General features: G+C 39.0%; 1 protein-coding gene across 1 annotated transcript in view; it reads right to left on the reverse strand.

Moving 5' to 3' along the window:
• Window positions 1-26,643, reverse strand: part of ctnnal1 (catenin (cadherin-associated protein), alpha-like 1) — a 77,614-nt gene that overhangs the window by 1,269 nt on the left and 49,702 nt on the right. The window contains exons 4-17 of the mRNA XM_055219469.2: window positions 25,003-25,122; window positions 21,135-21,224; window positions 19,338-19,508; window positions 17,822-18,022; window positions 14,557-14,643; window positions 9,937-10,095; window positions 9,692-9,784; window positions 8,476-8,626; window positions 6,387-6,424; window positions 6,260-6,310; window positions 5,029-5,183; window positions 4,691-4,739; window positions 3,800-3,856; window positions 3,036-3,155 (exon numbers count right to left, since the gene is read on the reverse strand). Coding sequence (XP_055075444.2) covers window positions 3,036-3,155; window positions 3,800-3,856; window positions 4,691-4,739; window positions 5,029-5,183; window positions 6,260-6,310; window positions 6,387-6,424; window positions 8,476-8,626; window positions 9,692-9,784; window positions 9,937-10,095; window positions 14,557-14,643; window positions 17,822-18,022; window positions 19,338-19,508; window positions 21,135-21,224; window positions 25,003-25,122 — 1,542 coding nt within the window. The remainder of the gene's footprint in view (window positions 1-3,035; window positions 3,156-3,799; window positions 3,857-4,690; window positions 4,740-5,028; window positions 5,184-6,259; window positions 6,311-6,386; window positions 6,425-8,475; window positions 8,627-9,691; window positions 9,785-9,936; window positions 10,096-14,556; window positions 14,644-17,821; window positions 18,023-19,337; window positions 19,509-21,134; window positions 21,225-25,002; window positions 25,123-26,643) is intronic.

The raw sequence follows: 26,643 nt of genomic DNA on the forward strand, positions 1-26,643 counted from the left end.
CAGACGCATCATTAGCTCACCAAACTGCACAACTACATTTTTTAACAAGTGCGGCATGGCTGCTTGTTTGGGCTTACATAATCTTTTCTCAAGAACAATCTATACATTTTTGACACATGATTTGTGGAACCGCCTGGTTCGCTTATAATTGGTTGTCTAAAAAAGTACACTTGGAAAGCGCAAGCGGTTCCTGGAGAGATTCTGATTGTTTTCCAAGGATCGTTTTCTTGGTTCCACAGCACATCTCGCGCATATAAACCAATTAAAAACCTCCTTCGGCTGTGACCTTTGCTTTATCAAAACTGAGAGATGACCCTGGACAGCCTCCTATTTTATCAGGTGTTTGGAAATAGAGGAAGGTCAAATAGATTAGGGGAAAAGCAATTAATTTATCATCTAATCTCCACGCCAGTCCGTGACATATACAGTCTACATGTTCTTATTAAAACCCTTTAAACTTCAGCAGGTCCAAAACAAAAACAATATACAGTGAGGAAAATAAGTATTTGAACACCCTGCTATTTTGCAGCAAGTTCTCCCACTTAGAAATCATGGAGGGTCTGAAATTGTCATCGTAGGTGCATGTCCACTGTGAGAGACATAATCAAAAAAAAAACCATCTAGAAATCACAATGTATGATTTTTTTAACTAATTATTTGTATGATACAGCGGCAAATAAGTATTTGAACACCTGTCTATCAGCTACAATTGTGACCCTCAAAGACCTGTGAGTCAGCCTTTAAAATGTCCACCTCCACTCCATTTATTATCCTAAATTAGATGCACCTGTTTGAGGTCGTTAGCTGCATAAAGACACCTGTCCACCCCATACAATCAGTAAGAATCCAACTACTAACATGGCCAAGATCAAAGAGCTGTCCAAAGACACTAGAGACAAAATTGAACACCTCCACAAGGCTGGAAAGGGCTAGAGGCAAATTGCCAAGCAACTTGGTGAAAAAAGGTCCACTGTTAAAGCAATCATTAGAAAATGGAAGAAACTAAACATCACTGTCAATCTCCCTCAGACTGGGGCTCCATGCAAGATCTCACCTCGTGGGGTCTCAATGATTCTAAGATAGATGAGAAATCAGCCCAGAACTACACAGGAGGAGCTGGTCAATGACCTGAAAAGAACTGGGACCATCGTTTCCAAGGTTACTGTTAAGACATTATGGTTTGAAATCATGCATGGCACAGAAGGTTCCCCTGCTTAAACCAGCACATGTCCAGGCCCGTCTTAAGTTTGCTAATGACCATTTGGATGATCCAGAGGAGACATTGCCGTGTGTCTCAATCAGCTCCCTGGTTCAGTAGTCAGGGCACTGATCAGGGAGTCAGCCATTTTAAGGGCTGTCTCAATCGCAAAATCCGTTCAGTGCACTGGAACGTTCGTTCCCTAAAAATTCCCACAATGCAACGCAAAAACCAGTGAGCATCGATCCTAACCGGAAATCACGTGACCTTTTCTGAAGCTCGTCAACCGAACATCATGTGATCCAACTTAATAAACTTTATGAAATGTTACAGAACTTTTATAAAGACAAACGTTTGTTTTAGTTGTAAATGTAAACACACATTGCTACACAGTAAGGGACCACAATCTACTCAATATTTAAAATAATAATATTTATTTAAAATTGTAAATATATTTATTACATTTAAAATGTAATTACATGCCTCCAATTTTATGCACAGATATGTAAGAGAATATTGACAGCATTTTCACAATGTACTGTTTTTAAAATTAAGTCAGATAGATGTTGGTTTTGCCGGTTGTTGATGAGTACAGCTGTGAATAATCACAACGCGCTTAAGCAGCCACGTGACAGAAAAATAAGTGAACGTTGTCCCAATGTGAAGTGAGCTAGGGTCCTTACCAGTGCCCGAACCTGTGTACACGATATACTGATTCACGACCTCGGGAGCTAGGGAACGAATTGAGACACACGGATAGAAGAAAGTCATGTGGTCAGATGAGACCAAAATATAACTTTTTGGTCATAATTCTACTAAACATGTTTTGAGGAAGAAGAATGATGAGTACCATCCCAAGAACATCATCCCTACTGTGAAGCATGGGGGTAGTAGCATCATGCTTTGGGGGTGTTTTTCTGCACATGGGACAGGGTGACTGCACTGAATTAAGGAGAGGATGACCGGGGCCATGTATTGTGAGATTTTGGGGAACAACCTCCTTTCCTCAGTTAGATCATTGAAGATGGGTCGAGGCTGGGTCTTCCAACATGACAATGACCCGAAGCACACAGCCAGGATAACCAAGGAGCCTAGCCAGTCTCCCTTATCTAACACACCTGATTCATATCATCGGCTCATTAAGGGAGAGATCCATGAACAGAATTGGGTGTGTCAGTTAAAGCCAGGTACATACCATAAGATAATCGGACTGAATATGGCCAATATTTCTCCTTACGACAACCCTAGGTAAGGTCCCGATCGTCTATGTGGTTGAACCGATTATCGTAGCAGATTTTCCTGTGGTGCGCAGTCTGAAAAGATTTTAAAAAATCTTTTGGTGTGGCCCTAGCTTAAGGGATACATACAAAATATGCAGAGCAGTGGGTCCTAGCCTGGCTCCGCCCTCCTACGTGCTTCCGCTTAATTTTCATTTCGCTTCAGCACAACGTCTGGGACTGCTGTGTAGAGTTTTGTTTTCTCCGGCAAAAATCTGCAGGTCCAATCAGCGAACAGACGGGGGTGGCTAAGAACGATGACGTTTAGGTCGTGCGCCAGACTGAGTGACAAGCGTCCATAGACAGTAGCATACGTCACGACCAAACATTAGCGATTGGTTATGGCAGATTCAGAGTGACTCTGGGCAGATCCAATAGTTTTAAACTTCAACAGAGGACCCTCCTTAACGGAAGTAACGCTTTGCAATGGAGCGTGGCCAGACTCTCTGTACAAATGAAATGAATGTACGAGAGTCTGGTTGGACCAGGCTAAGTGGGTCCCCTAGGACAAGATTGAAAACCACAGCTCTACAGAACAGACTTTCATTGTACTGCATTACCTTCTGAAAGATGGCGCTCTTCCCCTGGACAAGGGTCTTGGCACAGACCTGCAGTTGTTGACATGAGGCTGCCAGCTTCTCTGTTTCAGATATAATGAGCATTTTGTCTTCATCCAACAGCTATAACACAGACACAACATGTGGCCATAACAATCAAACTACTGCACATAAGGGTTGAACACAACAGACAGCACATCTGAAAAACACTGCCAGCCAACATTTTATCAACCTCCTGAGGCAGAGAAATTTAAAGATGAACGAAATATCTGTCATTATTTACTCTACTTTCCATGTAAAACAACAATTTAAAGAACTTTAGTAGTATTCTTTCCATACAACTTTAAAGCACAAAATGATTACATGACTTCTTGGAATATAGAAAAGGACCCATATGGACTTATCTTATAATTTTAAAATCATGCATTTTCATCCTTTTTTAAACTTGAAAGCCCAGGCAATCTTTGTAACCACACTAAAACCATGACCGAAACAAAAAAGAAAAGAAAGTTTGAAACAAATAATTTCTTTAACAATCTAATAGCCCTAATCAAGCCTTGTACACAAAACAGCATTGCAGGTCTTTCACAGTGTAAATGCTAAACTGATGAATACTGGATGAAGCTGTATTCTCTACTTAGAGCTAGGGAAATGCATTGTGGGTCAGGTTTAAGATTATTAAATCAAATTGTACCACAGGTATCAGGGTCAGTGGTTATAGGTCCTATGTATTTGCAGGCCACTCTGGGACATGATGGTTGTGTTACCTGTGTGGAGAGGGAGCGCAGGATGGAGCACAGCTGGAGACCATGATCTGATAAGACCTGGAAAACAATCCATAACATCACATCTGAGTAAAGATTCAATATTACACAACTTGAATGATGAACATAATTATAATAAACATTAAAAATTGTTGATATTGAAAGTAACCTAGGGGACTATTTTCGGGCAATGCGTAATATCACTACGCCTCCTGCAGCCATGTTACAGCAGCAACGTCCTTGATTATAACGCCAGAATGAGAGTATAGTCCTAGCCATATCTGCCTAGAAAATCACACCTTGTAATTTTCAGCCGGTCTTAGTACACAATGTAACTACAGAAGGATCAAGTTTTAAATAGAAAAAACTTTGAAACTCTTTGGTTATTTTTTGCGCGATGATAAATGGTCTAATCAGATTTCATGGATTATGCTAAGCTATGCTAAAAGTGGTAGTGCCAGATCCGGAGATCAGCTGAATGGATTCCAAAACGGTAAAAATCAAATGTTTATCTCTAGGGGAGCTGGAAAATGAGCCTATTTTCAAAAAAAAGTAGAGGTCCCTTTAAGTCTGCCCTTTAACTTTTATTTTTAATTCCCAATAAAATTGTATAATATTGTATTTAATATACAGTAAATCTTCTATTGGATCAGCTAGGTTATTGTATAATGTAATATACATTAGTAATAATATACATTATTACTTCGCTCACTAGTACGGTTTAATTTTAGGCGCTGTAGTTTGCTACTTTTGTTGTCTGCTGATTTTCCTTTTGTTTTGTTTTTTCTTGTTTTGATTCATGTAAAGCTGCTTTGGAACAATTGAACAATTGTGAAAAGCACTGTACACATAAAATTTAATTGAATAACCCAAGAAAGCGTGTGCGCTGCGTACCTCAGCTTGGTGAAACAGATCCAGTGTTGTTTTGAGCAGACCTTCCCCTCTGAATCGCAGATGCAAGACGGATAGATGGTAAAAAAGCAAACAGCCGAGAGTTAATGAAACATCCTTCTAGAAGATCCATAAAATTGATTATATAGCTTGATGGAGAGTCCAGATTAAAACAAAATGCTTTTCCTGAACAGACATTCTTCATAACGTTCAACCTAACGGTCTCTTCAAGCTCCCTGTACTTAATTTCCTGTGTGATATAGTGTAGCTGATAACCAATTTGATAGTCTGATGGATGGACTATAAAGTTTATAAAAAGGGTCGCTGTGGCAGGTCGGTACCTGGTGAAAAGATACATGGAATACGCCATGCTGGATACGATTTGGCAAAGCCGAACCATCTCGTGCTCCTGCTCGTCCCAGCGTTCGACCTCTGCGTCCACATCTGAGGTAAGCAGACACAGCTCCAGCCCTAGCTTAGCAATGGTGGTTTGCTCCTGAACAGATCCAAGTCAGAAAACATCAAATCAGAAGACATCAAATCAATGTGTGACCCTGTCTGTAATATCCAGTCTAAAGTCTCAATCTAATTATGAGATAAGGATCATCAAAATTTGATTTTACATTGATTTCAATCTTTTACATGAACATACTCATTTTAAAGATTTTAAAGGGACATTCCACTTTTAAAAAAAATACTAATTTTCCAGCTTTTCCAGCATTTGATTTTTACCGTTTTGGAACCCATTCAGCTGATCTCCAGGTCTGGCGCTACCACTTTTAGCATAGCTTAGCACAATCCATTGAATCTGATTAGACCATTAGCATCACGCTAAAAAATAACCAAAGAATTTGGATATTTTTCCTATTTAAAACTTGACTCTTCTGTAGTTACATCGTGTACTAAGATCGACAGAAAATGAAATGCTGTGACTCTCCAGGCCGACATGTCTAGGAACCACACTCCCACTCTGGCGCAACAACCAAGGACCTCGCTGCTGTAACATGGCTTTAGCAGGCGTAGTGATATTACGCAGCAGCAGAAAATAGTCCCCTTAGTAACTTTCAATGGCAGGGGACTATTTTCGGGCACTGTGTAATATCATTTGCACCCTCTGCAACCATGTTACGGCAGCAAAGTCCTTGATTATTACGCCAGAATGAGAGTATAGTTCAGAGCCATATCGGCCTAGAAAATGACAACTTTCAACTTTCCGTCGGTCTTAGTACACTATGTAACTACAGAAGAGTCAAGTTACAAATAGGAAAAATATCCAAACTCTTTGGTAATTTTTATAAGAGTGATGCCAATGGTCCAATCAGACTCAACGGATTGTGCCAAGCCACGCCACAAGTGGCACCGCCAGGCCCAGAGACCAGCCGAATGGACTCCAAAACGGCAAAAATCAAATGCTCAACTCTAGGAAAGCTGGAAAATGTGTATATTTAAAAAAAGTGGAATGTACCTTTAAAGGATATATTTTTACATAAAAACAACAATGGATAAGAACAGAACATCACAGATAATGTACTGTACAATCAAAGGATTTAATATTTTAATCATCAAAACTACCTCAGCATCAAGTTTTGCAGCCTTAAGGGTTTTCAGGTTTGCCGAGTGTTTCTACAAAGAAATAAGACAATATAATGAAAATGTATGATAATAATAAGTGAATTATAATAAACTGTAAGATACTCACCCCTGGTCTCGGTAGTGACAGATATGCTTTTTTATCTCCTAAAATGAGAAAGACAGGATATAATTGCTTCTCCTGTACAAGATACAAATTATTATAACGAATTCCCATTTGCAACTCTATAATTGAAAAGGGGAACTATAAAACAGAAAGCTTGCTTAATATGTACTTCCAGCCTGCAAATAGCTGTGGGTAATGAAGTGGATCAACAGATACAAAGGCCTGGATGACAGTTTGTTGTGGGAAACATCTCCTTTGGCACAGATGATGATTGGAAGCTTCTCATCTAGAACAAAAGCATCTCCCAGGGCAACATTTCTCTGTCATGTTACCCGCGAAATATCACTGCCACATAATGCCACAGCTATAAGAAAAACACAATTTAACTTTGAAAGTTGAACAAAGCTGGAAATCATCCTCGAGGAGCATGTCGAAATACAGATGAGTGAAAGTATTTTCACAGACTTGTACTCTCGGTGGAACGCAGTGCCCTTAACCATTTCTACAGAGATTTATCCAGCCTCTTTTCAATCACCTTACATGAGGCATGTGGTGGATGCAGTGTAAATGTCAAAGCAGCTCATCTTTAGTGGCCGGTAAAGATAGCAATCTGGCCATGAGGAAAAAGACCTTTAAAAACTGTTATCGCAGGCGTGAACGGACGCTTTGTGTGCACCTGAAAAGAAGTGTTACTGATGAAACGAAACCAGCCGTGAAATCCGTACATTGTGGTACGTACGGCAGAAACTATCATGAAGGTGAAGATCATGAAAGACTTGTAGCTCGGGTTACTCAAGTGGCTTTTTGGAGGAGCTGGACAGCTGGAGGAATGCTCTACCAGCACCTATTTTGCACATCAATTAAAAAAGGCTTATTTAAAGGTGCAGTGTGTAATTTTTAGAATGATCTCTTGACAGAAATGCAAAATAATATACAAAACTATATTATCAGCGGTGTATAAAGACCTTTTTATAATGAACCGTTATGTTTTTATTACCTTAGAATGAGACGTTTTTATCTACATACACAGAGGGTCCCCTTACGTGGAAGTCGCCATTTTGTGATGCCATGTTTCTACAAAAGCCCTTAACGAACAAACATTTTTACTAAGTTGTCTCTGACGATTACATGTTTTTCCGGTGGTGGCTACCGTAGCTTCTCTATGTGTTTCAAAAGCAAGGGGTGAACAGTGGACTGAGCCGTTGGTTGCAGTTCGCAACCTCGCCACTAGATGCTTCTAATATTTACACACTGCACCTTTAAAACCCACTAGGACTTCCAGAGGGAATCTATGACCAATCACCTTTCTGGATTGGCCCACAAACTGACAAAATTCTCCATTGAAAGGCATTTGATGGCATAGAAAGTAGGGGTACACCGATATATTGGCCGATGATCCTTGTTATGCTTCTCAATGAATTATGGTGAAATGCCGCTACATCCAAAAGCCAGAGGGCGCTCTCGTACAGAAACTCAATATGCGCTGCAGACGAAGAACCATACACACGCAGCTATGACACGCAGCTCCAGGAAACGGCTAAAAGATATATTGCTGTTCTTCAAACCTTTTCAGGTATTTTCATGATAATAAAGAATATGTGTAATGATGTTTGACGAATATTGCTTTTTCAAATGCTATAAAATGTTATAAACGACTCAAACTAACAGTGATTTCAGAACGATAAGGACTTAGTATGGGTTCACACCAGATGCGAGTTCAATGATTTGCGCGAGTAGATTACATACAAAGTCAATGCAAAGACGCGATTAGACGCGTCCTTGCGTGGGGCGATGCGAATGACGCGATATGGGCGATGCGTTTGCTGCGAAAACACGCACTATTCGCCTCAAGCGTGTCTTCGCCCAAGTTGAAAATATTCAACTCGAGCGAAAAATTTGCATGACACAAAGTTAAATCCCGCGAGTAATCTAGAGCGAGTAACGCGATGCCCCGCGTTTGGTGTGTACGTAGCATTACATGAAATAGCTGTGAATAATATCGGCTGTGTGATTCAGAATAGTTATCGCCAATGTATTATTAGTGTAAATCTGCATTTATCGGTGCACCCCTAATAGGAAGAAAGTTAAATACCTCTTCGTCCTTCAAACACATCATTGATCTCCTTCAGCAGAATAGCCATGTCGCACAGCTGGGACTCCCAGGCCTCGCAAAACACATCCAGGTTTTCTTTGGCTATCTTGCTAGAGGGGTGCAAAGCCAAAGTCTGTGCTGCTGAGATGATCTGAAAAGACAAAAACTTTATACAGTAGCACTACTGTATGTTGCAACCTTCCCGACCCACCCCTACTGCTGCTGGTTTTCTAAAAGCTCACCAAATTTAAATGCTACTGCTTGAATTTTTGACTCTGTGGTAAACTTTTTTAAACACACACAGCAGAGTAGACAGAGATGGTGTCCGCTGAGGCTGTGGATTTAAATGGTAATTACCTGCAGCTTTTGGAATTACGGATAATTAAATCATTATCATGCACCCCTGGAGCTGTCGCTCTCCTGCTGTGCTCTGATTGGCTGGCTGATCTTTAGGCCTCAGTATTATTGGCTGGTGAGGTGAGGTCCGAAAATTACACAGCACACAATCAGACATGCTAATGCAGACATGCTGATGCAATGCACTGCAAATATTTCCTAAAGCTAAAATCGCACGGATAAAAATACAGCAACGATTGCTGGAATAACAATTAATGGCATATATTAGCACAAACTTACTTTGTGTTTTCATACCTTTTGCATTTTCCAACTCGATGTAAACTAATCATCTTATTAAAAGCTTATTAGATTCAAGATTCGGAAGGTTGTGATGCGAGCCTCATGTTTTCAATAGACTTCTGTTCTTATGTGTAAACTCTTGAAAATGTATTTTAATCAGCAGTGCTTCTATCAACCTAGAAAATGTGTATAAAAACAACCCAGTAACTTAGTTTTGGTAAACCATTCTCTGCAAGCATGTGAAAAAAAAAGGTAATTGAAATTTGGCTCCCCTTGTGATGTCAGAAGGGGATAATACCATCCCTTAATCTGCACTATCCAACCACGCACACTGCCATTTAGTACAGAAATCAGCTCATTTGCATTTAAAAGGACACACACAAAAGCAGCACATTTTTGCTCACACCTACAAAGTGGCAATTTTAACTTGCTATAATAAATTATCTATATGGTGTTTTAAGCTAAAACTTCACATACGTCCAGAGACCAAAGATGTATTTTACAAGAAAAGTCTTGTGAAATGTCCCCTTTAAGCTAATGTGGTTTTATGACAAATGTTGGAGTGGGGGTCTCTGTATACCTGTGGACCAATGACACGGAAGGTTTCCTCAGCGTGAATGCAGGTGATCTCCAATGGCTCGCTTCCCGAAATGTGGCAGAGTAAACGGCATGCCTAAACCAAATTATACGACAGCGCACATTAAAATAAGAGAAAGAATATGAACGCTACAATCGAAAACAACCTGTCTCAGATTTTCAAGGAACCAAGCTCAAGTGAATTTTGTCTCCAAACCCACTTTTTATCTGACACCTGTAGCCTCTCACCTCCAGCAGTTGCTCTTTGTGCTCGGTCAGTGTGCCGGCATAATCAGCCACTGCCTCCAGGTTTCCATCTCCACCTGAGGCCTTCAGAGCCTGCAGTACCAGATGATCTGAATGCAGCTTCAACAGATCTGAGGCTCTGCCCACTGCGGCCTTATGAAGCTGAAGATACACATGTGAGAGAGTGTCACGCTGATTACAGATATACATAAGATGTAAAGTAAAAGGATCAATAATGTGAAAAGGAAGGGCCAGTGTTTTCAACCCAACTCTGTGTGTGAAGCAGAATACACTCCTTAGTACACCCATCCCAATAAGTGGTTCTAACTACACACTAAACAAATTTATGAAAAAAAATTGTAAACTACTTTGAATGTTTAACTTCATTTTGGCCAACAATTATTAAATAAACAACCAGTCAGCACTGAGTTACTGATGATCCAGCCCTCATTTTGGACATATAGAAACATATGGATTTCTAGTTGGACATAAGCTGTGTCCCAATTCGAAGGCTGCGACCTTTGAAAGATGTATTCTAAGACCGATTGCATCACAGCAGCATGACTGAAGGCTAGTAAGGCCATCCCAATTCGAAGGCTGCTTAAAATAAAACCTCAAATGCATCCTCTGCGCTGTTAAAGGATTACTCCACTTTCTTAAAAATATCTCGATAATTTACTCACTCACTTGTCATTCAAAATGTTTGTCTTTCTTTGTTCAGTCAAGAAGAAATTAAGTTTTTTAAGAAAAAGATTCCATGATTTTTCGCAATTTAATAGACTTTATTTGACCCCAACAGTTTACAATTTAACCTGATAAGGAACACTGTGCCGTACACGGTACACCCCCTCTCTTGCACGTGAGGCTGCATTACGTAATTGTAACTTTGAAGCATTTAATCTTCAAAATATACAGTCATGCGGCACATCGTTGTAAAGCTTAGACTTTCGGGTTTCCATTAAGCGCACACACAAAGCATAATATTATTTTTAGCAGTCATAAAACTGTAATCTAGTTGTTAGCTACCTGAACCGGGCGGCGCCGATTTAGGATATTTACTTACCTTCAAAATCTTCCCTTTATCCGCTTCGGTGAAATTGTCCGCAACAAATTGTTCAAAAATCCCCAAAAGTCCAAGGAAATGGAATATCCAAGCCTTTTAATCCAAAACGATTTGTTCATCTCACAATCTTGATGTTTCTGACTGAATTACGATATAAATACTGTATACAATTAGTTCACTAACGGACATTCGTTCAAATATAATGAATATATTCGGATGTCACGTTTATTGTGCAACGTCTGAGAAACAAATACGCCCCCTTGTGGAATTTCAGCCGTTCCATATGCGGCTACATTCAGTTAAAAATTGCCATTTCAACGCAGTTTCAGAGGACTCTAAATGATCCCAAACGAGGCATAAGGGTCTTATGTAGCAAGATTATTGTCATTTTTGGCAAGAAGAAATAAAAAATATGTACTTTTAAACCACAACTTCTCGTCTTGCACTACCCGTGTGGCGCGTCCAACAAAGTTTATTAAATTGAAAAAAATCCTGGAATGTTTTCCTAAAAAACATAATTTCTTCTCGACTGAACAAAGAAAGACATCAACATTTTGGATGACAAGGGGGTGAGTAAATTATCAGGATTTTTTTTAAGAAAGTGGACTAATCCTTTAAGGATAGAACGAATGGATTTACAGCCTAGACTTTCCTGAGATTCATTGGGCGCCTGTAAAGGCTGAACGGTTGGCTATTTTAAAATAAACATTTAAACTTTTGTTAAATATATGTGTGTATTTAACAGAAAAAAATGTTCTTGACACGGTTTTAGTATTTTAAGGGTGCAGTGTGTAAATTTTAGCAGCATCTAGTGGTGAGGCTGCAAATTGCAACCAACGGCTCAGTCCACTGCTCACCCCTTGCTTTTTAAACGCATAGAGAAGCTACGTTAGCCGCCACCGGAAAAACATATCATCGTCGGAGACAACTTAGTAAAAAAGTTTGTCCATTAAGGGCTTCTGTAGAAACATGGCATCACAAAATGGCGTCTTCCACATAAGAGGACCCTCAGTGTATGTAGATAAAAACGTCTCATTCTCAGGTAATAAACACATAACGGTTCATTATAAAAAGGTCTTTATACACCCCTGATCATATAGTTTTGTATATTATTTTGCATTTCTGTCAAGAGATCCTTCTAAAAATGACACACTGCACCTTTAAGTTATGTTTTGTATTAATTTTATTCTGTGTATGTTGTTTATATTTCTAAGGTTAATTAATTGGATATACTGTTGGTAGTTTAATCTTCATTAATGCAAATTATGGATCCTCCAAAGGCTAGACCGTCTCCTTTCTTCTTCTTCCTTTATTTCTTAACGCCATTCCAGCATCTATGGCTATATTCATGGTGAGAACCAGTTAATCCATACACAAGTTTTATTCAGACAAGTTGCTCCATACACAGGTTGGGGGAGGGACGATTTGATATTTCCAATTTGCCTAACTTGCAAGTTTTTGGCCTGTGGGAGGAAACCGGAGTACCCAGAGTAAACCCACGCTGACACAGGGAGAACATGCAGAAACTCCACACAGAAAGGCCACCTGCCCTAGCCGGTGCTCGAACCGCGGGGACCTTCTTGTTTGCTAAGGTTGCGTCCTTAGAAGGTCTCCGCTTTCGAATTGGGACACATCAATTGATTCCCCTCAAGAATAGCTCACAATTCTGTCCTTATTTACTAATTCTCAACCATACATTGTACTTTTATATTTCTTTGGGCTTCTTTGGTTTCCTTTTGAATCCTGAAAGCCTCCCAGCAAGCAACCGAGACAGTGAAATGACAGCTAACCATAGACCCAATATAGTCCAGTTATGAGTCACCCACTTCTACACTAAATAGGTAGAATTTGGTTACATGCCGTTTTTTTGCCGCCGTAGGATGATATTTCATCTTGTAAGCAAAGTCAACAGGTGTTTAAGGTGTTTGCTTTCATTTATTTTACATGTTCTAAGCATGTATGCATTGTCTATTTTTGCAGTGGCGGCTTGTGACTGCTCATCCGAGGGACGCAAATTCAAAATATGTGTTGTTGGTCATGTTTTTAAAATGTGTGTTTGTTGCATCATGTGAACCATGTGCATCACGTGTTTTGTCAAAATAAGTGCCTGCTGCACACGTGTCAAAACCGTTAATGATAAAAGAGATGTTCATGTTCACAAAATACACGCAAGACACTCCCTTAACAGTAAACTCTGAATACACATGAGATTATGTGAGTATCTGGCAAAAGCGAGCGTCTCTTTTATCATAAACTCTTTAGACGTGTCTGCAGCAGGCACTTATTTTGACATCACACGTGATGCACAAAGGATAACTCGACACGCAGAACACATATTTTGGAATTACGAACCACACATGTGACGGGCTACATACATGTTGTGACAAGCTTTGCTTCTAGCGCCCTCGGAAAAAAAGTCACCGTCCGCCACTGTATTTTTGGGCAATGGTTAGACATCTATTAGACTTTCATTGACAGCCCAAAATTGCTTGCATGAAAACACATTACAATTTTCGAATCACCCTTTTGCGTTTGACAGTAATGGGACAGTTACATGGTGTGAAAAGGCATGTTGACACAAAAAATTATAACTATCCTTAACTCTTTCCCCACCAAGCATTTTTTTTTTTCAAGTTGCCAGCCAGCAGCAGCATTTTTTTTCACAAAAGTTTGAGTGGTTCCAGAAAATATTCTCATTTAAATTTATAAACATCCAATATAACACTTTGCTTTAAACAAAAAACATTTCATCCTATCTTCATTTGTTCTCCTTTTATCAAATATGGGTAGGTTTCTTCAAAGATACGAAATTTTGAACAAAAAGCTGAGATAATTGCATTTTTGTAAAATACTTTTGTTAGAGATCAGATTCAGAACGAAGATCAAAACATAAACACAGTATTTACTGCTTTTGGATCTGTATATGCTATATTTTTATAAGGTGAGTAAGAGCACCACCTAGTGCATAATAGCAGAAATATGGATTGATGTAAGAACTCGGGAGGCGTTTTCTCTTAATTGACGAGATAACTTATCAATGGCGGGAAAGAGTTAACAATAACTATCTAATAGGAAAAATAATGGGAAAAATAAAAGTCAATGGGTCCCGTCACTGTGTGCTTACCATCATTTATCTTATTTTGTGTTCAACAGAATGAAGAAACTTATACAGGTTTACAAGAGTGAGTAAATAATGACAGAAATTATGGGTGTACTATCCCTTTAAACAGTGAAACTAAACCGTGCAAGTCTTTTACATTTACATGTAATTTGTTTGACGGTCAATGCTTTGAAAAATCGCTCTGAAAGTGATCTTACCAACGACAATAGTTATTATTGTCATGTGATGTGGACTCCGCTATCTCTTAAACTATAAACATTATCTTTATAGTTATATTTATCATCCTTGGTGTGAATGAGCTTTAACAATGTGTTTGTTATGAACACTTTAAACTGATAATGCTTAGATTCAATAGTATCTGTAATGTTACAGGAAACACTATAAGGAGTTTGACTTTCAGGATTAAATCCCAGTGTGTCGCCTGTCACAAGAATCTCACCTCTCGCCTGAGATCACTGACACTCTGACAGGTCTTCAAAATAGAGAGCTCCATCTCTTCTGTGGTCTCTTTGGCTTTGAGCGATTGCTGATAAAGAGAAAGAGAGAGAATGAGATATTTTCCACTGAACATTCCCCATCCATGTTGAGGAACTTGTCAAACGTCAACACAAATGTCAATGTGGCCCAGGCAGCAGCCCAAAGATGGACTTTGTAAGACATGACAGTCTTTTTCCGCAGTTGTCTCCGCAGAGGACAGGCAGACAGGTGGGTGGGATTTCTTTCAGACAGGATTACGGTGGGGTGTCAACACAAACAAAGCGCAGACAGAAGTGTGAAGGTTAGAAGCGCTCTCATCTCCTGCGCTTTACCCTGAGACATCACACCGTGTCTGACACTTCGTTTCAGTGAGCACACCCAAGGTTTCTGTCACCAAAATGTTGGACAGGGAAAGTAAAAGCCCTCCGAGAACAATACCTCTAAATGAGCATTGTGCAGTGACAGAAAAGACAAGAATCCACATTACACACTTAAAGGCTGCTCTAAAGTAAAAACAAAATGCAGAAAAGGAAGAATGATTTGATTGAAGGGAAAGTGTGTTTGTGTATTTAAATAAACTAGCTCTCTAGTTCCTTTTAATTGTCTGGCAGTGTAACCAATGAATTCCTACAAGTATTAATATTACATGTAGTCTCTTCATTACATACAAGGTCATTAAAGCTTTATGCATAAATGCATACTAATAATAAAGCAAATACGGTTGAAAAAAAAAAGTTTTAGATGGAGACTAACACTTCACAATGCATGACATGTTAACCTCCCCTATACTGTACTAAGTGCCAAATATGAGCAATGTTTAACTTAACCTGGTTATCTGTGTGGCACAAGCAAAAGTTTATTACAGTTCAAACCAGTGTTGGGGAAAGCTACTTTTAAAAGTAATGCATTACAATATTAAGTTACTCCCAAAAAAGTAACTACTTGTTTTACATAGTTACATTTCATGGAAAGTAATACTTACAATACTTTTGCGTTACATTTTCTTACTTGGCTGAGGCTTGATCTCTTTCAGGCCATGTAGGTGTTTTTATGACTAAGTTCTGCATTCAGAAATTGCATATTTCCATCGCAAAAAATGGCCTGCCATCTTAGTTTCTAAATCAAATTGTTCCAGCTCAGGCGTATACGTGCGCGTATTTCTACATGACAACGTTCAGTTAAATTCAAAACGTTATTTAAAACGAAAAAAATCTAATTAAACCGAAAAGTAACTACAAAACTGTTTTAAAAAGTAACTTAAATATTAATGTGTACATTTGTAAAGTAATGCATTACTTTACTCGTTACTTTAGAAAAGTAATATTATTACGCAATGCACATTACTTGTAATGCATTATCCCCAACACTGGTTCAAACCTCCCAGAAAACACAGAAACAAATAAAATGTACTATGAATGCTTTGGTTAATTAAATGTACTAAATGTAAATATGGAAAGTTCAGATGCAAAACTCTTCTGACATGTTGTCTTGTAAGTGAGCATTTCTTATTAGGCTCTTATGTTTAGGTTCAGTAATTTCACTTTAATAGCAATGAAAAGGGTATTAGTTGGTAATTGTAATGCCTTATTTTCACAAATGTCACTTTTGTAATTTCATTCAAAATGTAATTAATTTGTCTTTCGCTACAAAACCCTTCAAGTAAAAAAATTCTCCATTCAAAAAAGTCACCAGTCTTCACGGTCCTTTCTGAATAAAGGTAAAAGGCTAAAAAATTTGGTCAATATCCTAATATATTCGGTAAACCTTTTTAAACTGAATTTAAAATCTGACGTAGTTTATCCCATTCTTCTTCCGTGCACTTAAGAGACTGTTGAAAAATCTTTAACTTAAAGGTGCAGTGTGTAATTTTTAGAAGGATCTCTTGACAGAAATGCAAAATAATATACAAAACTATATTATCAGGGGTGTACAAAGACCTTTCATAATGAACCGTTATGTGTTTATTACCTTAAAACGAGACCTTTTTATCTACATACAAAGAGGGTCCCCTTACATGGAAGTTGCCGTTTTGTGCCGCCACTTTTCTACAGAAGCCCTTAACAGACAATTTTTTTTACTAGGTTGTCTCCGACGATGACATGTTTGTCCGGTGGCAGCTACCGTACCTTCTCTATGTGTTTCAAAAGCAAGGGGTGAGCAGTGGACTACGCCGTTGGTTGCAATTTGCAACCTCACCACTAGATGCCACTAAAATGTACACACTGCACCTTTAAGGAGCTAAAAAAACAAAAAGATAAACGCTGTATTGGTTTTTGTAAAATATTTTGTCTTCAAATCCGCTTAATCCCGGTCTCAGGCCATTCAGAAATACCAATTTGTTGTCAGAATTCATTAAAGGGCCGCTAACCTAGGTGTTTTCAGCAATATAAAAATAGCCTGCTTTTCCCCATGCTGCCTTGTGCACAAATTTATTCACGCTGCAAGTCTAGTGTGGAAACCAGGGACCTAGTTTTCCCCTGAAATAGGGAACCAATCACAGAACGGGGAGGGGCAGCAAGACGATGACGACGTCTATGCGACACACCGAAGCAGTTTTGTTAATCAAAAACGACAGCAGACGCAAAGTTACTTTTCAATGCAGCCTTAGATAGTCTTCTAAGTAGTTTTGAAAGCAAGTTTATTTTAAAAAAGAGCAACTTTTGGCGTTAAAACAATTTTATATCCAAGAAGGATGTTTGTATATGGCAAGACATGATAGTCACTGAGTTTTATAGGACCAACGTGCTAGCAATAGTCGTTGACAAAGTACAATTAACTTATAAATGGTAAGTGGTATTTATTAATATCATATTGTCATTATGCCTGTACTGTGGTTGTCACAGTGCCATAAAGTTGTGTTGCTTTTCAATATCAATATACAGCTAGCGGTTTAGTTGCATAGCTTTCAGCTGTGTGCACACATACCGATAAAAGTTGTTGACACTTGAATTTATGTCGCTACATACGTCATCTGTTATAATTGAAACGATTGGCTATGAGCTACGTACAGACGCATTTGATAGACATTCGTAGTGCCCAATAAACGGCTCTGGGCATTCATAAACCACGCCTCATATACCAGAAAATGAGCATGTGGTTCCCAGACCACGTCTCTTTCTCTATTAGACTGGTATGGTGTTAGCCAGGCTAACACTGTGATGCAGTGATGTAGGGCACAGACTCGATGTGTCCACCAGTGGCAGAAAAATCCAACCATGTCCACCTACCGCCTGTCTCCATGTGTTGATGAGCTGTCTGGTCTCACGGTGTGTGGCCTGACAGAGCTGAATGATCGTCTCTCTTTGCTCATGGCTAGTATAAGCGGAGTCTGTGAAGTCGTGGGTCTTCTCCACCAGAGCCTCCAACTGAGCCAGTAGAGCCTCACATGACATACAGAACATAGAGTCTCGGACACTTTCCACTTTAATCTGAAACACACACATAAATACAGGGATGATGCTGCTGACATATAGCACTGAGCAGAATTCTCAGGCCATCCTTATATGCAGTATTAAAAAACAGAATAAAATGATAAGCTAAAGTGTCAAATATTTAGTGTGACCTCTCCTTACACTTGAGCAATAGCAGGAAACTGCAGGCTCTTTAAACATGAATGAAATGAAAAACTAATTTCTAATTCTAATCTAACGATTTCAAGACTTTAGCCTCCTCAAAAGAGTTCAAGATGTGCTTAGTGCCAAAAGAGGTCACGCTAAATACTGCTCAGAAGTAGGGTTGCCAAGGGTGGAAAGTTTTCTGTAAATTTCCAGAAATTGTCCATGGGAGTTTCATCTGGGGAATTTTGGAAATATTGCAAATTGGAAACTTAATGAGAATTTACAAGAATTTATGAGAATTATTTGGAAACTAGGGGAAATTTATATAAATTATATCATATACATGCATGCAAGGTAATCCAGATTTTAAAAATTACATCTTGACTGATTGTAAGTAGGACTTTATCTGATTCTTTTACTGAGTAACATAAAAGCATAATACATTTTGACCTTTGACCTAAGGTGCAGTAATATTTATGGACGTTTGAGCGAGATGGGAGTAGTCAGGAGTGATGATGTTACTGCGTGCCAATGTTGAAGTGCTGCAAACCATACGTCTTTCACCATACAGTATAGTTCTCATTTTTTATCCACTTAAAAAAAATCGCCACGTTTTATTTTGTGCCACCATACTTACTCGTGTAAAAGTCTTTAAATAGGGAATACATGGAAGTGTTTGGTGGCTTCTATATTCATCCCTGTTTGGATCCTAAGAAATGAATGGGGCTAGGCTAAATGCTAAAACATTCACAATGCGCTGTACAAAGATGAAGTGCTTGCATTGATAAAAGATAGGTATGTATTCATTCGTCTAAGTTGAGCTAAGAACACAGTAAAATATTAAAAAAACTGTGGTGTTTTCCTTTAAAAATCTTAAACATAAAGTAGTTTAATTGCATTATAAGTTTAGTGTTTGCACACAAACCCCTTAAAGTGTCCTGTTAACTATTTTATAGTCTGTTTCTGTCATGTTTTGTTGTAAACTAAACTACACCTGTATTTTTAATGATCTAATAGAGGCTACATTCAAAATAAAATTGAGGTACACACCATTTGTTTAGTGCAAAATTGCAATTAAATGATCTAGAAATAACACACTATGTGTGGTTTGACTGCTTGTACAGTCAATACTTTCAGTAAAAGAGAAACTTTGTCCACTGAGACATAAGTCTGAGGGTCCCTGCACCTTAAAGTCTTTAATCCCCGCGTAGATGCTGACAGGAGGTGTTTTGGCCTCCCCGCTGCTCCTCGCGTCAGTCACAATCTCGATGACTTGCTCCAGGGCCAGACGCATACGCTGGAAGACGGCCTCTTTGTTCATCCGTGCCGACTCGCAGTCTGGATGTCTCAAACAAGTCTTAGAGGCAAATAAAGCCATAAAATAATGAAGAACAACAGATGGTACTTTGGGACACCATGGTACTGAATGCTTACTATATTCATATACTATGATATTTATAGGCGACTTCAAGATGCATTAAAGTATACCACATTATAGACGGTTTCAGCAGTAACAACATAAACAGGCGTGTCCGTGGTCAACGCGTAACTTCCGGTAAACTCAGCTAAGAATAAATACAACAAAGTACTTTAAACGTAGTGTATTTATATAATAAGCAAAATAACCAACATGTAGATTACCTAGGAAACCAAAACATTTGTTATTTTCGACGAGGTATTTGTTCAACAGTTCAGTTTAGCAAATAGTCAGACTATTAAAAAACTGAAACCGGAAGTAAAGTTTGGACCAGACGCATATCGCATCACCGCACATGCGTCTGATGAAACTGTCTATCCTACGAATCTGCTGAATGCTTGAATCTGATTGGCTGATGAACGTTCTGAGGTATGCAATTATTTTCTGGGAAACGCACGGCGAACGTTGTTCCATGCAGCTCTCTTGACCGCATTACAGTTCCATATCACTTCACATAGTTAACTGTAATTATGGACTAAAAAACAACAACACGACAGATGGTTTTTCGAGGCAATAACAGCGCTGTTTAGAGACGCACAGAGGTAGCCCTCTCTCTCTCTCTCACCCTTTATTTTTCTCTCTCTCTCTCTCTCTCTCTCTCTCTCTCTCTCTCTCTCTCTCTCTCTCCATTGCCAGCTTTAAAATGACGTTTTGGAACAAGCAATAGAGCCGTTGGATGAGACGCGGAAGAAATAGTCCTACTCACAATAGCAATTTAAGTACAAAAACCGGACGAATTCCTTTAAATATATCATGTGATCGATGTCTTGAAGTGTGGTAACCATAGTATAAGGGAAATAATTGACTACGGGCCGTAAAATTATTGAAAAATAATGCGATAATGCAACTCCGTTTCGCGTTGTGGCCACATCACCACCTCGGGTGTGCATTATTTTCTAATAATTCAACGGCCCGTTGTCAGTTATTCCCTACTTATTATCTACCATCTATGTGTTGTACTTTATCACGCACAGTTAGTGATCATCAAAATACTTTGGCCTTTATAGCATATACACGATACAGCATTTGAATAGTGACTGCTATTCATGAAAGAAGAGACAATAAACATTTATGTTGGTTGCTCAAATCAAGGTCTTATTTCCTAACAAAGCCCAAAAAATTTATTAACACACACTTTCATGTTCTTTCATACTAAAACCTAAAAGAAAAAAAATACAAAAAAAAATCAGGTTTTATTGAAACTCAAAGCAAAACGGGGACATACTGTACCAAATGCTAAAATATTCCCCACAAAAAAATAAGTTGTATAGTTTTAGTACTGTATTACATAATCTATTATTATATATTTAAATAAGAAAAGAATTGAAAATAAAGCCTTTCCTTTAGTAACATCTGGACTCCACAGTATCTGTATCTAAAATTAGAGGTTATTGCCTAAACTACAACTTAAATAATCTCTAAGTGGACCCCGGATGAACATACACTTTAATGATAATAACATCTCTCAGTCAGCAGATGGTACTCTCTTCCACAATCTGCTCTCACCTTAGAGGCCGTGAGGAGCATCATGGTACATTTCTCCAGAACAGCACGCGCTGCGGCCATTCGAGATCTTTTCTTCTCGTCCTTCAGATCCTGAAGACACACAAAAGAAAAGTATGAATGCATAAAGTGTACCTTCATTTTTCGATTCAAAAAGCAAACATATTTCTTTGCAAGTAATATTCGCACACAAAGCAAATCTGGAATTATTCTGTATTGTTTTGGCAACAAAGTGCTTATAAAACGCATACCAAAGTGACAATACTGATTTACGTCATACAACCCAAGAACAAAGACACTATGTTTGCTCAACAAGAAAAGTGCACTTGACTTGAATCTTAACCATCTAAAGCAGACTGTCAAGGGATTCTGAAAACGTATTCATTTTCAAGGTAGTGTGAAGAATGAATGGTGAATTTGGTCCTTGGAAAAGATAGCGCTGATATAAACGACACTTCCACCGACACTATGAGAGGCTGAAATATAACTCAATAGAGCCACGTTCACTCGACACACCATGAGGCATAAGGGATTTGTGACAGACATACTGAGTATGTGGATGACAGAGAGAATGTGAGGAACCTGATCTCTCTCACCCTGGCCCGGAGCCACGGCATACAAAAGGAGATGTGATTATCTGTTATTATGTTCTTCTGAATAAAACTGAAAAGATGGAGGTCGCAGATTGGCAGGGAAGCTCTGCAGAAGCAGGAACGTGATGTGTTTGTGAAACATTATCGAACGCATGCAAAAGCTCGTGCTTGAAATGAGAGAGCCTTTCCTATCATTCATATTCATATTTCTCTACCATCCTAATTATGACTATGTCCGAGAGTTCTTTGGAGAAGAAACATACAGCCATGTTTTGCTAAAACTATTACATTTACTATATGCATTTGGCAGATGTTTTCATTCAAAGTGAATTTAAGCTTTTCATTTTATCCATACATGCATTCCATAGGAATCAAACCCATGGTTTTGTTTCACTAGCTACCGGAAACCCATTTAAAGGTGCAGTGTGTAATTTTTAGAAGGCCCTCTTGACAGAAATGCAAAATAATATACAAAACTAAATTATCAAGGACCTTTTTATAATGAACCGTTATGTTTTTATTACCTTAGAATTAGACTTTTTTATCTACATACACAGAGGGTCCCCTTACGTGGAAGTCGCCATGTTTCTACAGAAGCCCTTTACGGACAAACTTTTTTACTAAGTAGTCTCCGAGAATTACATGTTTTTCTGGTGGCGGCTACCATAGCTTCTCTATGCGTTTCAAAAGCGAGGGGTAAATGATGGACTGAGCCGTTGGTAGCAATTCCCAACCTCACCACTGAATGCCGCTAAAATTTACACACTGCACCTTTAATAAGACCTGGCTTTATTTATGACAATGACTCCAAACTCAGAAAGAAGGTACAAAAGTTGTCACTGGGGCAGTACCCTTTAAAAAAACTACAGTAAAGGGTGCATATTGCTACCTCAAAGGTACATATCGGCATATTTATTTTAGTACATATATGAAGAGTTTCGTAGCAAAACGAGATAAATCCATTTTTAAACATTTTTGTCAAAACATGTTTATTATTATGTTATTATTTTGTTTTATGGTGCTACTTAGCTGTATTTTTTTAAATTATGAAGGTTTAAATCAAAACAATCCAACTGCAGTTGAATTGATATTAATTGGAATGCACAACCAAAAAAGGCAATTTCTGAAAAATAAAAAACAGAGTTATCTCGTTTTGCAACGAAACTCTTCATATGTACCTAAATGCAACATATTGTGCCTATTCTAAGGGGGTACCTTTCTTTCTAAAAGAGTGCAGGAATCTGAAATATGACCCAGTCTGTGAAAATCCAGCTAAAGTCATCCTACATAATGTAAAGAACATTCTGTGAAAATATAACCTTGATATCTTTATAACCATGCCAAAGACTGAAATCAATGATTAAAATTCAACTTGCTCCTGGGTTTCACAGAGAGGGTCACAAATCATTTCAAAATGTAGAGAGCAAGTTAATATAAATTGGATTACATTGAATATATATGAAGAGTTTGGTCCCAAAACACAATAAACACCTTTTTATTATTTAGTTACCACCAAAATCGGTATTTGTATCAGGGCAGTATTAAAAAGTTAATTCTTAATTTTACGCAAAATCCGATATCCGCTGTGTTATTCTGTTATCTTTTCTACCTTTTTTCCCAAACGCGATAAACGCCAGTCCTCCTTCTCTGCAGAATGCAATAAATCCGCTCAACAAATCACAGTGCACCATTCCACGCACTGTAAACAACAATGACGGCGCGTTGAATACACACGGAAACCTAGTTTTCCTCATCTACTTTGTACTTCGTGATCAACAAACAAACAAAAACCAAATAATACTTTGATGGCATTGATAAACCTCTGGTGGTTTTCTGTGGCAGAGAAAACCGCTAAGCTAATCGGGCACACGGGCGATGGAAAAATGCTGACTGTTGCTTGTTTTCACACGACAACAGCACATTGACCCCAGGGGATCTTATGTAAAACTTTCCATTATTTTACTCAAAGTCAAGGAAAATCGTGCAGGACCAAAACATTTTACAGCTGATCGCTCTCAAAAAAGTTTAGCGACGACGTATGACAGCAACAATGACAATGTTTAATCAGTGTATACCACTAGTCAACTAAATGAATATAACCTGGCAAAGATGAATGCACAATTATACATTGATTCAATAGAAAACTTCTAATGGATTTATTGCATTTTGCGGAAAAAAATATCCGTTTTTATAATAAATCTTTGAAAATCAAATTATGGATTTGAATTTTTTATGTTATTATAAAGATGCTATATGAAAGTTTGTAACAGAAAATAGTGGTTTTCATCTTGTCACTTTCTTGGTATAGAAAACACATTTTTACCGAAATAAGTAAAAATGGATTTATTACGTTTTGGAACCAAACTCTTCATATTTATCTAATTCCAAATTATATCATAAGCACAAAAGTGAATATTTCTTTCAGACTTCAGGATCAACATAAACCCTTAAAAATGTGTGATTTTCAAGCTGTTGCAAGCTGCCCATTTATGGTCTAAATTCTGGAATGGGTCAAGTTTGGTGATCTTGTTCTAACTGTTTAAAGCCAATTGGACCACTAACAAACCAGCTATTGTGTTTCAAACACCAGCTTCAGCACATTTAGCTGATTTGGCTGCTGTTTTTCATCAGGGCATTGATTAAGAAAACAATATTCTAGCATCAAATCAAATGAACAGTATATTCCCATATCCTCCATCCACGTGCTGTGTTCTACCGCATTACAACAGCACGCCGATATGAGCCTTAATAAGCGTCACCGAGCTGCAATTATTCCATCCATCTGCTCCGTACTGCAGTCAAGTGTATTTTACCCTAAAGGTTTTTATCAGTGGGGTTTGAGAGCGAACTGATTGAAACTGCAGTGTGCGGTACTATTGAGTTCTTATAACCAAAATCCCCTTACTTCCCTCATGAGTTGTGTAAATCCACACATCTGCAGTATATAGTGTCCCCATCATACCACTGGTTCAGAATCAGCCATAAAATCTTGGTGGTCTCAAACCAGCGAAGTGAGCAAACCCATGACATCAGTGGGCGGAGCTTTTACTACAGACCGCAGCAATTTAATAATATAACCCTGAGTGATTCTGGTCATTGGTGATGTAGTGCATCTAGTTAATTTTGGTGGAAACGCAAGCCGGTTCTGAGGTCTGGCAGAGTGTTTGCTCCAGGTTCGGTGCCGAAATGAAGCCAGTCCCGGTGTAAAAGGGGTCTCAGTGTTTTGATTAAAGTGGAGAGTGGTTGGCATATGTTTTAATGTGTGTTATGCTGCTTACATTCTGTCTGTCTCCTGTGAGATGGGCGAACTCCACCATCTCGTTTCCGAATTGGCTGAAGATTTGGACAAATTCCTGAAAAGTGCTGACTCTCTCCAGCTGCTCCAGGGTAACCAGCACCTGCACAATTATATAAAAACACATATTTAGAAGTTATAGTAGAGCCTTAAGAAAGAAAAAAATCACCAAAGATATATTTTTCCTATTTAAAACTTGACTTTTCTGTAGTTACATTGTGTACTAATGCTGCGTTAGAGGCGTTAAGCGCGAGTGGTTTCAAGTCAATGTAAAGAAGCGTTGCGCACGTCTGGAGGTCTCGCGGCGTGAATAAGGCGTTTAGTGCGGCACGTTAGCCGGGATTCTGCCTAATTCGCACGTCTAGTTCACGCGAATGACGCGAATTGAACTTTGCCGCGAGTTAAAAAAAACGGAACTTTGGCGGAAAATGCCCCGTGTTAACCAATCAGGAGCTTGCTCTAGTAGTGACATGATTACAGGAAGCGAGCGGAGTCACAGAAAGCCCCCCCCCCCATGATGCACGTTTCCACGTGAATGTCTCGATGACTACAAGCGGTTTTCATGCACAAATGAAGCGAGTAAACTCAAAATGTTAAAGCGTCCAACTACGCGCATTTGACGCCTCAAACGCGTCTGATGTGAACCCACAGAAAGACTGATGGTGTATTCACACCAGCTGCGGTAGAGGCGACAAAACACGCTATTTGCGCATAGTTGGAGGCTTGAACATTTGAGTTTACTCGCTTCATTCGCGCATGAAAGCCGCGTGTGAAATTCTAGTCATTAGAGATATTCACACGAAAATAAGCATCATGGGAGGGGCTTCTGCGACTCCGCTCGCTTCCTGGAATCACGTCTCTACTACAGCAAGGTCCTGACCAGTGCGGAAATCCGGCGAAGTTCAGATTTTTCAACTCGCGCATTTTCTGCGACAAAGTCGGGTCATTCGCCTGAACTACATGCGCGAATAAGGTGGAATCGCGGCTACCGCACCGCACTAAACGCCTCATTCAAGGTGAAAGACCTCCAGACGCGCGTCAATGCGTCTTTACATTGACTTAAAACAACCGTGCCACAGGATGCCAATCGCGTCTTTGCATTGACTTGACATGTAAATCACTTGCGCTTGCCGCCTCTACCGTGTCTAGTGTGAACCCTACATAACGGAAAATTAAAAGTTGCGGTTTTCTAGGCCGACATGGCTAGGGACTATACTCTCATTCCGGCGTAATAATCAAGGACTTTGCTGCCTTACCATGGCTGCAGCAGGCACAATGATATTACGCAGCGCCCGAAAATAATCCCCAGCTATTGAAAGTTACCAAGGAAACTATTTTCAAGCACTGTGTAATATCATTGCGCCTGCTGCAGCCATGGTAGGGCAGCAAAGTCATTGATTATTACGCCAGAACGACAGTATAATTCCTAGCCATATCTTTCTCATATCTTACTGAGTAACTTACTTAACACTGCCAATCGGAGCACACCGCACTTTTCAGAGCAATGGACTTTGCACAAAATTGACGCGTTTCAGAAAGGCAGGGCATAGAGGAGCCACAATAATGTTCAGTATGTGGTAAATAATGTGTTTTTTTTGAAAAACAAACCACACAGACCCTAAAA

The sequence above is a fragment of the Misgurnus anguillicaudatus genome, chromosome 20, assembly GCF_027580225.2.
Source record: "Misgurnus anguillicaudatus chromosome 20, ASM2758022v2, whole genome shotgun sequence".
Taxonomy (NCBI): domain Eukaryota; kingdom Metazoa; phylum Chordata; class Actinopteri; order Cypriniformes; family Cobitidae; genus Misgurnus; species Misgurnus anguillicaudatus.